A 13,695-nucleotide genomic window follows, 5' to 3' on the forward strand; every position below is an offset into this window, starting at 1 on the left:
CATAAAATACATGGGATTCTGCAATCCCTATATAGAATCCTGTCTCTATTTTCTGTTATGAATGGCTCTCACAGAAAGCCTCTATCGTTTATTTCAGTTTCTAAATATACCCGCTGCTAGGATATAGCAGCAGTTGGTAAAGCTGGTTACCTACTGTTGTGATGTCATACAGGACATCCAGGCCAGCATGAAAGGGCTCTCTGAGTGCCTGTCAGCCCAGCACTGCTTGTCTGTTTTGACTGAAAGCAGAACGCACAGCTGCAGGAGGGGCAAGAAAGGCAGGGAAGGTTGACAGAGGCCATGTTATGTATGACAGCAGGGACGATAATTTTAGGGGACCGTACATAACAGTGAACTATAGATGTAAAATCTGAATTACTGGAATGTTTTTCACCTCGTGGTTCTGAGTGACATCATAGACAACTTGAGATTCACTCTAATTGTCTATTCAATGTCACTAAACCCCTCAGAGTAAAACATCCCCATAATTCACAGCTACCCATCCATAATTCTATATATAACAGGCAACTTGTGACACACCCAGTCACATATTACAATGAAATGACGTCAGACCTTAACTGTAATAACTCATTACAGTTCAGTTCTGATGTCACAGTGCCTGCTGCCAGAGCCAGCAGCCGAGTGGAAAGGTGGGTCAGGAGACTTGGCATACTTAAAGCAGCTGTTTCTTTCTTTTTCTACTTTGTTTTTTGAGCTGTACAGTGGCAAGCAAAAAGTAACTATTTATGGTAACATGTTTATTTTTTGTAATCCTTAGGTAATTATAGAAACGTGAGAATCTTCCTGCATATTTTGTGGTGTTAATGCTGTTCACACTTTTAATATATGTTTCTGTGTTATTTTTACTTACCTTGATTTACAGGACATATGCGAAATCTCTGTATTCTCTTGAGCCTTTATTATATACATTGTTACTATTGGAATGTATGAGGCAAGTCTTAGAATTCTTTTGTGTCAGTTGGACTTGCCTCCTTGAGCCCTCCATACCTGTATACTTAGTTCTTATTAACTCAACAATAAATTCATCTTCAAAAACAACAAGAAGACTTGGAGCATACTTTACATGTGTCTACTGCACCCGTCTTTTAAAAAAAAGTATAAAACAGAATCTAATATCTTTTTGCAACGAATATCTCATTGCATGTTTGATGTTTTTTAAATTTGAACTAAACATTCTGTTTCTAATCTTCATGTTTGAAAACATGCTCTCTCTTTCACATGAAATAGCTATGCACCTAGGTATTTCAATAGGCCCAGTCTATTCTGACTTTGATAATTCAGGGCAGGAGAGGTAGACAGGGAAAGCATCCCGGGGACCAGAGTCCCACTGCAGGTCGAAATGTATCACAGGAAGCCTCTTGACAAATACTCCAACAGTCAGTAGACACTATGTGTTCTTTGAGGTAGTGAAATGATTTAGCTATTATATGCCTCAGAGGGCAAGGACACCTTGTATCACCTCCTGGTGATGTCACCAATCGTGATCCGCCAGATGGTGTGTGCTGAGCTCATCATTCAGTGAACTTGCTAAATGTCTGCAGTCAGAGGGATTCTGTGGGGCTCCAACCACTTCCAGAGCAGCTGTGGCTCATGCACAAGATCTGCAACCCCATGCCGTCCTGCTTGTTGAAGTGCCACTTGGAGGTCATGTTGTCTGTCAGGACCTAGACCAGCTTTCCTCTGATGGACAGAAAAAGCCGAATGCGAAGCTCCAGCAGGCTCCTATGGTGCCCCTGATCTTGATCTCTAATTTGTGACTGCCCCAACCTAGAAACGATGCATCTGTGACTAGTGTGAGCTATGGGTGGGGTAGGAGGAAAAGTCTGGCACAAGAAAGGTTGGCTTCCGACAGCCACCACAGGACTTTCCAAACAGCCTCCTCCAAAATACAAATGTTGTCTCATAAGCAGTCCTAGTGTTGAGGCCACTGAAGGCACCAGTTCCACTGGACCAAATAGACCAACAGAATGCATGAGGTCAAGAAGCCTCAGAACCACCCATGCTAGAACTCAGTAGTGACCTTAGAACTTTCTTGGTGTATTGGACTTGTGGCAGGGTGGAAAAACTTGATGCCACCGTTTTCGGAATGACCACTATGAAATGATCTTCTACATTGCCTCTAGTGAGATTATACCTTGTTGATTGAAAACTCCAGTGTCAATAGAAGAGTGACGGTAGTCTGGAGGTGGTCTGCGATAGACTGTGGCGACCCTCCCTTCATCAGCCAGACAAGGGATGGTGTACACCCATATCCCTGATATGTGAAAATAGACTGCAACCTATGCCATTATCTTCATAAACTCTTGCAGGGGAAGTCCAAGGCTACCAATTTGTTCTTCCAGAGGAATGTGTTCAAAAGTAGGAGGTCTAAAATTGGCCTAACAGCTGCGCACGGGGGGGGGTCAAGGAGGGGAGAATGAGGAGGTCGATGATGAAGACTGCCATCCATGGGGGAGAGGATGTGGTCTGTCGGCTAGACTGCCGACTTTGGTGCTGGAAACCAGGGTTCGAGCCTCGGGGTCGCGTCCACATCCTGTGATTCTGGGAAAATCATTTAACCTCCCCGTGCCTGAATATGTAATGTAAATACGGTGCTCATGTACAGCGCTCCAATACCTTTGGGTCGAGTTCGCGCTATATAAAAGTTGCAACAAAAAAAAATCCATGGTGGCGCAAATGGTCTCTTCAACCACCTGGCCCTCTTGAGCTTTGAAAGGATTATGCTTGCTTTTGTATGGGTAAGAAGGGCTGCCTCTGGTAATAGCCGAGACCATGAAGGTATCCTCTGAATTTCCAGTACTACTGAAGAAACTGCCAGGCTGCAGCCAGTAGACCGAAAAGCCATGGCACATTTGTCATTCTTCAATAAACCAGGAACCATCAAATGGCATATCCATAAGGGATGCCTCTGTGTCACTGGAGAATCCTGTGGCGTGCATGCAGGCATGAAGCCTGATAATGAAACTGCTGTCCATGGTACAACCCACACAGTCTGTTGTGTACAGGCCGACCCTTAAAACATATTTAACTGCTCCATGTCCATCTTGGATGAGCAATGGCATTCCTGAATTAATCAGAAATGGGCAATAAAATCTCACTGGCCATAGCCCACAAGGTAAGCCTGAAACATCCCAGAAGACAGAGGGAGCTGAGGTAAATCAGTACCATACTGGCGGACGGGGGAAGAAAATGGGTGTTGCGGGGGTGAAGCCAAGGAAGGTGGAGGAGGAGCAGGCAAAAAAAGTGGTGCTAAATGAGGGTGGGCATGCCAGGAGAATGGAAGCTACAGGGAACCAAGGAAAACGGTGCCACGGGTGAAGAGGGGTGTGGGAGCCGATGCTGGAGAGGTGTGGCTTTAAGGCTGACGAAAAAAGTTAAGGGTGCCAAAAGGTGTGTGGCCTAAATTGCATATCTAAGAATCCTTTCCAAGAGTTGTGGCCTGCGTAATTAAGGGCGAGGCTTAAAACATGTAAACTAAAATCATGTGCTTCGCATAGGGTGCCACCCGACCAGTATTTGGGTGCTTTGCTGTGAGCTTTCTGTTGTTGCATCCTGATGTAACAGAGCAAAGGACATGTGCCTAAAACAAGTCAGAACTACTGGCTTTGCAGAGGCTTGTTAGATGGATGAGATAAATGAGTAACAATGATTTTGTTGTGAATAACAAGAATCATAAATGTGTCAATTCTGAAAATATGCGACTTTGAATTAAACATGAATAAAGTCAGTGAATGGGGAGGTGGTCTTCAGATTCTCACTTTCCTTTGCACTCTCTCCATGTTAGACAGTTGCGTCCGTTTCTCCTCACGGTTCTAAAACGCGCTGTCTTCATATCTCACTCCTTATCTCTTTCTTCTTCAGCATACTCTTCTCACTCTGCATATACTTCCGTCTCTACACTTCCGCATCCCACAGCACACCCTCTCACCTCTAAACACTGCATTTTCTTTTACTTTCACCTTGTCAATGTGTTGACAAGTGTGTACACAAATCCCACTTTTCGACTATAACCTAAGTTGGCACACATGACCATTGCTCTGTGCCCCCAGCAGATAGACCAAGGATTAGATGCACATGTATTCTGAACACTTTCATGACCCTGACATACACTGTGAGATGTTTGCACTGCCTTTGGCCCGAACTCTACAACTCTCTATCAGGCACCTTATAAACACCCACCCACAACCTGAGCTCACACAGACACCTAGAGGCAACTCGGTTCAATGTATGCACAAATAGGAGTTTGCACAAAAAACTACAGGAACACATTAATCTGGAAAAAACAAACACTCATAGGGAATGCATGATTAAGTAAAACAAGTGAAGGGTAAACAGGGATTGGATCGGTGGCATGGATTACCTTCGCAGTTTGTACAGACATTGATCAGAAATAAATCAGTGTTTATCCTATATGACTGCCCACAGCTGCTGCCTCATGCCTCCAGGTGCCAGACAGCCAGTCCAGGCCTGTCCTGGTCCACTCGTCTCTTATATCATACCTCAGAGATTGCCCCAACCTGCTAGTGTCATGCCTCTTTCATCTGCCAAGCCATCTGGTTTTGTTGACAAATGACTCAGAGTTCAAATGTGGCCTTACTGCAAGATATTCTATATAAGTGCTTCATGGGACAGATCAGATAAGATGCTCCAACTAAACACAGTATAGATAAAGGCGGTGTTCTCAGCATTGCCTTTTTTACAGTGGTCTTTCTGGGGTGGCAATGTTAGAACTAATAACACAACAGTTCTCTTATTTCAGGCATCAAAGGGGCACTAGTTCCACACATCTTTGTTGGTTTGCAGTGGATCTGTTGGATTGAACCAGTGCCCAGAGCACCATCCTCCAGATGAGCCAGACAATCTTATCTGATGCTCACTCTCGTCCAATGAATGCAAAGTCAAGCAAGCAAAACATCACATATCTCAGTGCATGCACTGAGAAGCAAGGATGCACAGCAGAGTGATAGGGCCACATCTATCAATGGCGCCTGTGGCAAGGTGCAAGGAAGGTTTCTCAAGGTGCAGTCTACGATGACTGTCGAGTCCTGGCTATTCGCTGAACCTCAGCCCCTCACTCCTCTACAAGAGGCGAGCAGCCACACGCATGTGGCGAAGTTTACCGGAGAGTGTGGGAAGTGGCGTTGGACAACAAGCTAGCTGCCAGCAACTAGGTAGGAAAGAATTCGGGTGATATAGATATAGGAGCAAGGAGGTTGGAAGAAGGAGAGAGGCTGCTATTTAAAATAAATAACATTCTTGGGAGACATCATCAATATATAAAGTCATAAACCATAAAATACTTAAAAGCTGAACTCATATTTTGTCAGTAATGAGTGGAGGGGCAGTCAATACCACTAGTAAATTACCTCTCATCCAAACACTATCCTATTAATGAAGCATCCACAGATCTCTCATAAAACAACTCTTCTCTGGTCCATTTGTGTTGGCCAAAATGAACACTTCGAAGGATCAGGGAACATGGTATTGATCCCAGGTGAACCCAAACACTGCCACACCTGATACCGTGTTCCCAATGTCCTTTTCCCTACAACTGCTTCCCATAATTCTCTATTTTTCTATTCTTATTTTCCTCTTTCTGCTACGATTGTTTGTGAAGGTTCTTTATATTTATCTAAGAGTGATATGAGGTACAGGTCAATCTACAGAAGAAAGTGCAGTTCCACTGACCTCAGCAATTATAATACTGGTAATTCATTTCAAGAGTGATTTAAGGAGCGGTCCTAGTGCACATTATGATTGTTTGTTGTTTTGTAGATATAGAGCAGCTCCTTAAAAATACGTGTTTTAATGACTACTTCCAACCACAGAGTCCTCACCTTTGTAATTTTCCCCATGCACGTCTGCTTAGATTTAAAATTTCCCAAAGTACCTGCTCCTGTGTGCTAATAGATCGCTCCATTGGCTTTGTGGTGAACTCGCACCGTGCCACGGAGTGACCACATGAAACCATGTGAAGGAGCCACCCATGCACACTCATGTCAGTTTCTTGCTTTTCTTGACCTTCTACTCTGCTCCCAACTTTTTGTTGATGTTTACCAACTCAAATCAGCTTGTTTTCTAGACAGTGCGCAAAGAAAAATGTTTCTCCTGAGGACCACAGACTTCAAACCGTGCAGTGACTACAGAAAGCTGAAGTCGGTCGTGAATTCTCATGATGTTTGCTTGTGGTGTCTGGGTTCTTGCCAAAATACCATGTCTTGCGGCAAATGCATGCTGACTAACCTCACCGTCACCAGGGGGGGGGGGGGGGGGGGAAGCTGTAGAAGAAATATAGCAGGACACGCTCCAAGCAGTGGACCTACTCCCGCTCCGACTCGTGAGGCCGCTGCCATACCAGTGCCCAGTCTCCCTGGAAGCCACCATCCTCGCGTAACCCAAAGATGAAGCAGAGAGACAAGCGTCATGACAAATGCAAGGTGTCCAAGAGGGACTCATCACCATCCCACTACTTCTGCTTCAGAGCGAAGTCACTCATTCAGCATTCAGAGGACCTGGATCTGCTTCCATCGTCCAACTCTGAACCCATGCCGAAACTGGCTGCAGCAGCCCGAGTATCCCGGGCCAAGGTTTGTCTGCTGATAGAAGCCTTAAGGGTAGGCCATGCTGCAGCTTTGTAGGACAATGCCAGCTCACTGTAGAGGGCGTTCAGGTCCCACTGAGCCACGGGGACCTACAGTCGGGCTTCTGTTGGCAGGGCTTGTCCTAATACCGACTGACTCAGTTGGACTTCCATCTGGTCCTCATCTGTGCTGGCCTATGGCTTCTCTCCTGTGGTGGAGGCCCTATTGATTCTGACTGCTCTGGCGCCTGCTCCGACCTCAGTGGTGCTTACTCCAGATCTGACGCTGACACCTGTCTCCGATCTAGAGCCAACATCAGCCCGGACCAGGTCTGTGTCTTTTTGTAGGATTGACAAGGTACAACCAACTTTGGATGAGCTCAAGCCTCTTCCCCAAAGCCAGTACTATCGTAGAATCAACTTCTAATGCTATTCAAGGGCTTCAAGATGCTCCAGGAGGACGACGACGGGGCGGATGGTTTACTCACCCATCATTAAACAGATTTCAGCCTCTTCTTAGACCTGCAGAATGCTAGTGGTGTAGCTGCCTTCCAATAGGCCGATATGAACTCCCTCCCCCACACTGAGGCGAGTAGTTCATTAACAAGCAGTCTATTTTAGAGACATATTCAGATTTCCCAATAGAATTCTTGCAGCCTGGGTCTACTGCTCCACAGCTGTTGTGCCTTTCAACAAAGCTTTGATAGAAAAGCTCTTAGCAACCTGGTCTAAACCATGTTCAACTCCCTCTGGAAGCCGTTCCAGGCTGGGGGACATAAATATGCCCCAGAAGACCCAACCTTTCTCACCCAACTCGAGGGAGCTCGGTGATTCGGGCATCTACCAGCAAGGGAAATTCCAACACAATCCAAACTGCACCTCCGGGCAGATTTAAAATGCGAGTCAAAGCCACCTGATTTCCTTGGTTGCCCCCCCCCCCCTGTCTCCATTTCTCCTAGTCCCCTTTTCTTCCCAGCAGTATCTGGCCTCCTGTGGTCCAAAATCCGCCCTCGAGTGCCTATGGCGCCTCCTTGCCCTGCATGAAATACACGGTGCTGGCCTGGAAGAATTGTTACTGCAGTCAGCATCACCATCCTGCCCCCTTCCACGCCAGGGCATGCATTTCGTGCAGTGGCCTGGATTCTGATGAGTTACATTGTGCCAGTGGCAGTTCTGAGTTTAAATTAAAATCTGCACTTTTTTTTGCACCAGACATCCCTCTTCTCAGCTTTCTGTTGCCTCAAGGCACAGTGCTTTGTTGTTGCTCCTGCAACTAGGTCGCAACTTGTGCCTGCCACAAAAATACCAACAAAAATTGCTTTTTTGGGATGCATATTTTATATTTTTGAGGCTGCAAAATCTGGCAAACTGAGTCACAGTATCATGGGAGTGTCTGTCAACTGCTCAACCTTCATAGGCAGAAATCAGAGTTCTGTATATAGTTCTGAACATGAGTAGAGGGGCCCATCAGTGCAGGATCATTGGATGTGGCTGAAGGAAGTGCCAGTCCACGTCGATCAGCAGAATAAAGGAGCTGGGGTGGGGGGGCTGTGGGGGGTGGGGCAGGTGCAGACCCGTGAAGCTTTGGGCGCTTGGATGCAGTGTGCATCATGTGTGTTCAGTTCATAAACTTTATTCGGATAAACATTGTATCCATAAAAGTACAAAACAGTAAAAACAGTATGAATGACGGGAGAAGAGTAACAATACATATTAATATAAATTCAATTGCAAAACACAATATTACAAACTCGAGGTTGTAAGTAAATGACAATTTTTAGACTTAACCATTCATGTATTAAAAACTCAGGGATTAAGCATTGTCTTACGAGCCCTGGTAGCAATTCTCAAGAATGAACTTAAACGGAAGACATGGGGGGTGCAGACCCGTGAAGCTTTGGGCGCTTGGATGCAGTGTGCATCATGTGTGTCTGCAGGTGTGTCCCACCAGTGGGTTGCAGGGTGCTCACTGGGTGGAATTAGTAGACAGCAAGAACAATGGAGTATGTATGTATGTACTACACATGACAACATATGTGCTTTCTTGTCTTCTTTGCTGTCATATCACTGCTCACCCCTTAGGCTACTTACATTCTTCGAACATCTCTCGGTCTATTCCTTCGTTGTAATCTCCCTCTGGAGGCGGAGTGGGGAGTTCCTCTGGCGTCCCTGTTGTGGTGACAGAATGGGAAGGAACACAAGAATGAGTAAGTATTGGAAACATGCCCAAAAAAAAAACAATTCTCGGATCTCCTAAATTACAAAAGATAAAATCCTACCCTTACTATAATTGCATCAAGCCAACCCCTCACAGATATGACCACCGATCCCTCTGCAGAATCCGCAGCATGGTTGTCGGAGAGAGAGAGAGCTTGTGTGTGTGTGGGTGTGGGTGTGAGTGTATGAGTTTGCAAGTGCACGCTTGGGTCCTTCCCTTCCAATCACTGGCTTTCTTCGACCAGCCTTTTTCAGCCATTGCTTTCAGATGTTGTCAATCATGTCTTGGCTCAGCCCAATGGAGTATTGATCTCTCACGCAATGCTATTGGGTGTATCCTTCTACTTCCACTTCTGTGCTTGTACTGAACTGTAGGAGGGACTACTTTATAATTACAGACTTCTCAGCCTACTCCTGATGGCTCCTGCCTGTGTTCTTCGCCCTACTGTGCTAACCCTGCATGCGCATTAAACCCAGTTCTACTGCTTTGCCAATACTTGTTTTGATGACTTCTGAGTGGGACCCATTTGGCCCAGGGTTTGAAGCTCTACATCCTGGGTCCTCGTCGCAGTCAATATTTGTGGTCTGGAGGTGGCAACAACCTTACAAGTAAAGACGGCTACAAAGAGGATAGAACTCAGAGTAAGGAAGATTACCCGCCGATAAGTCTTTCTACACCTTCTCCTGGCTCTCTGAACACTGGTCGACACATGAAACTAGTCATCAGCATAAATGAGAGATTGAAGCAGTGGAGGGGGGTATGGCCAGGGCACAAGTTTGGGTTACACGTGGTTGGACGGCATCCATCCACTATTTTCATAGGGTAGACACCGTCCACCCTGCCAAGAAGTTGGGCCCCACTAAATATTAAGGGTGGGCGTAGTTCGCGAAGTAGCACTTCGCGAAGCTACGCAAAGTGAAGTTCGCACTACGCGAGCTACGCGTAGCACTTCGCGAACTGCGAAGTAACATGTTCGCACTGTGCAAGATGTTGTTTTCAATGATTGCACAGTGCGGACAAGCAACCGGCACTGTGCAATCATTGAAAATGGCATCTTGCACAGTGCGAGCTGTAGTTTTCTGCTGCTCGAGTAGATTTTTCCTCGAGCTGCAGCTTTCTCAACGCGAACTGGTAGTTTCTCATCGCGAGCGGTCGCGAGCATACGCGACCCCTCGCAATGAGAAACCTGACCTTCTCGCGTTGGGAATCTCGCCGGGAGGTTTATTTTCCATGCTCGCGATCGCGAACAAGGAAAAAGTCTCGCCAGGATGTCATTTTGCTTGCTCGCGGTCGCCAACTTGACGTTGAGGACCGCGAGCAAGCAAAAAATGACCGCAGCACTACGCAACACTACGCTACGCGTGTTCGCACTGTGCTACGTGCAGTTCGCGTAGTGCGAAGTAGCGCGAACTTCGCAAACTACGCGAGCGTAGCGTAGTGCTTCGCCCAGGCCTACTAAATATGCTGAATTCGTCCCGGTGTAGGTTTCAGACTCGAGGAACAATCAACGAAACCTTCACATTATTTGTTTCCATTCCGAGCAGCACCATGCAGGCGGGGAGGGGCTTTGCTATTTTAAATTCCATCTGGGCCCAGAGCAAAGGCCTCCTTTGTTCGAGTGTCCTGGCTGGGAACTATGAGGAGCCTCACAACTAGATGTGATGGAGGGGAAACAAAGGCACGCAGCTTATCACTTTGCAGGTACTTAGAGAGGCATGCTTTTGACTTTGTGCACTTCCTGTGTATAAGAGAGATGCATGCACCGTCAGAACGTCAATGGTCTGTCCCAGTATTTACACAAATAATTTAAATGCCACTTTTTGTTTTATTTCTTTTAGAGCGCTACTCATCCCAATGCAGGGTGTCAGGGCACTTTACAACATACGCAACATTGTACATTGACAATAAATAATGTGTGTAAATCGATGCACAGGATGTGTGACATAAGACACTGAGGGTTATTTACAAGGTGGTGGAGTCACATGCCCTTCATAGCTCACTGTGCTATATTAGAAGGATTACAATTTAAGAACTGCAAGTAACAAAAGTATCTATATTTGTGTTAAAAGAAGTTACTAACTTACCTATCTACATAAAAAAGATAAAAGCACTGAGGGGCAGATTTACAAAAAAGTGACTCAGAGCGGAACGCAAGCCCTTTGTCTGAGTCACTTTCAAAGCACAGGGATGCAACATATTTACAACAATATGTCACATCTCTGTGCTTCCCCTTGCGCTGGCGCACAAACTGCTGCCATGCGCCCCTTTCACGCAGAGTGCTGCGTGCAAAGGGGCCATATTTAAAAGGACAGGAAAAATCATGCAGGGTGGCTTTTTCTGTCCTTGTAAATATGGAGCAGTAAAATGCGCCACCGGTACGACACAAAAAGTGACGCACCGGTGGCGCAAGGGGCTTGTAAATCTGCCCCTTCGTTCTCACGGTGGTGGGCCACTGATGTGCTTTCTTTCAAGGTTCCTTTAATACATGAGTAATGTTCTATCGCAGGGGTGTCCACCCCCCTGACGAAGGGCCGCAGGGCTCTCAAATGCACTGGGGTTGATTCTATGAGTCACCGATATTTGCGAATTTGTGAAAACGTGGATGGAAAGTGTTTTGCATGTTACACTGATTAAATTATAGTTTTGGAAACATAACAGATCTCTTGTTATTTTAGTGATATGAAGTGAGTCATTTTCAAATGATTCTGGATTCTTAACATGAATAAATTGCAAAACAACAGATGAACAGCGTGCTAATGGTTTACAATTTCACAAATGCCTGCAAAATAGGAGTTCAGAGAATGAAATGTGCACCACGGGGCTATTCACATAGTTAAGTATATCTTTTGGCACTAACAAGTGTACCTTCCATGAACCTCGGCCATGGCAAATCCTAACAGAGGAAAACAAACTATAGATAGTTCAGTGTGATGTTGCATCTTGTTCCCCAGAAAACTGTGTAAAACCGCCAGGTCAGAGACATGAATCCAGGCACGGCTGGCTCAGCCTCTCATCATCCCAATGATGATAAAAATGGAGTTGTTGAATTCAAAGTTAGAAGACTGTTCATTGTTAGCACTTTTCTATGAAACAAAGACGTCACGAGAAATTTAACTATTGTCAAAATCCACTAGATGGCGCTAAAGCGTGAAAGTTCCTGTCTGGTAAGAAGGGAGGCCTGCCAAGCCACAAGCTTCACTGGGGTCTGAGGTTTCTTCTAGTGGAGGTTAGGCAATAAGACATCTTTATTTCCACTGGCGTCTGGTGGCTAGCAGACAGCGCAGGATTTCATAGATTCTCCTTGACACCAGACGTTGCGTAGTAATTTCATGCGTATTTCGCTTGTATGCCACTCATATAAAGCTTTGACGACTCCATAGCGCCAGCACACGGAAATGGGGTGAGAGACGCGGGGGCAGACAGGGGGTGACGCACGCTATATTCCTGGCAGGATGCTTTGGTGTATGTGGAATGATTATTCACAAGTTGACAACCGCAGAAAATTAGAAGACAAAGTGAAGAGGAGTAAATACTCTGTGGAAGATAAAAGTATTTCCCAATTTGACTATACATTGTGAAGTATAAATAAAAAGTTTCGAAAACCAAAAATAGCTTATATGAAATAAAAACCCAAAAACCTGTCATCACTCACTAAACGCTTTTAAATATAGAGTGTACAGATTCTCTAATCAAAGTGGTCCCCAGCGCGCCATAATGCAGTGAATATTCACTACAGGAACTCGCCATAATCATAGAGTTCATGCAGCTTATTTCCTCAATTTTGGATTCCGGAGTACCGTACTACCCGACAAAAAACGCTTCAACACCTCATCAGGGGTAATAAGTGCTATATAATAAACCCTCCCTCTTCCATCCCTCCTTTTCAATCCAAATAACAGACTAACATGTCCACCTCTCAAATTAATTTCATATTTCCCTATACTAATTCCAACTAATCCTGTTTGGGTTCCGGAGTAGCGTGCTACCTGCCAAAAACAGCGATTCAGCACCTCATCAGGGCTAGCAAGCACTATATAGATGCAAACCCTTCCCTCTTACATCCTTCTACTATCCTTTTCAATCCAAATAACAGACTAACATATCCATCGCTCAAATGAATTTCATATTTCACTATACTAATTTCACCACTAATCCTTCATGGGTTTCGGAGTAGCGCGCTATTCACCGAAAAAGCGATTCTGCGCCAATCATCAGGGGTAGTAAGTGCTATATAAATGCAATTACAATACAATACAATGGTGCTGGGCAGATTGTCACCCTGGTAAATGTATGCCTTCATATCCGTAGGCCTATTCTCAGGGCCGTTTCTAGGTGTTTTGCAGCCCTAGGCGAGAATTGAAAAATGCCGCCCCCTCTCTTTTACCCGTTTCAATGTCCATTGCTTAAATCCTTACAAAACATAATTAGTATAGTTTAAAAAGACAACATCCCTGAACAAAGAGCAGCAGTGCACATTTTATAAACAAAAAAATAAGGTAAGGAGCTGCTATGGATCATATTAAAAGTTTTCCACTCCAGTCATTAACCAGGTATTGCAGAACCTCCAGGAATGGTGCACTTCCACACCCGGGAAAAACAATGCTGTTCTAAGAATGACGAAAAAAGAAAGTAGCTCTTCACTGGCAAACTCTGTAAAGTGGCACTAATGTGTTTGGGTGAGAATAAAACCAATATGGCCACTTTGCGACCACTCTGTAATGCCTTATTTTGTTATTTATTTTTCGTATTTTGCGCCTATTTTTCTCTTGGCCCCCGAGGCTGCACTTTGGAACAGAAAAATGTAAGAAAAAGATATTTCCAACAAAAATGTTTCTTCCATCTCTGAATCCATTTCACAGGGGAACGAATGAAGGAA

The 13,695-nt window shown here is 45.2% G+C and overlaps 1 protein-coding gene across 3 annotated transcripts in view; it reads right to left on the reverse strand.

Annotated features, from left to right (window-relative positions):
• AEBP1 (AE binding protein 1) overlaps positions 1-13,695 on the reverse strand; it is a 319,836-nt gene that overhangs the window by 133,554 nt on the left and 172,587 nt on the right. For all 3 annotated transcript variants that reach the window (XM_085636122.1, XM_085636121.1, XM_085636123.1), the window contains one exon: positions 8,693-8,770. In XM_085636122.1, coding sequence (XP_085492248.1) covers positions 8,693-8,770 — 78 coding nt within the window. The remainder of the gene's footprint in view (positions 1-8,692; positions 8,771-13,695) is intronic.

Source organism: Triturus cristatus, chromosome 11, assembly GCF_964204655.1.
Source record: "Triturus cristatus chromosome 11, aTriCri1.1, whole genome shotgun sequence".
Lineage (NCBI taxonomy): Eukaryota > Metazoa > Chordata > Amphibia > Caudata > Salamandridae > Triturus > Triturus cristatus.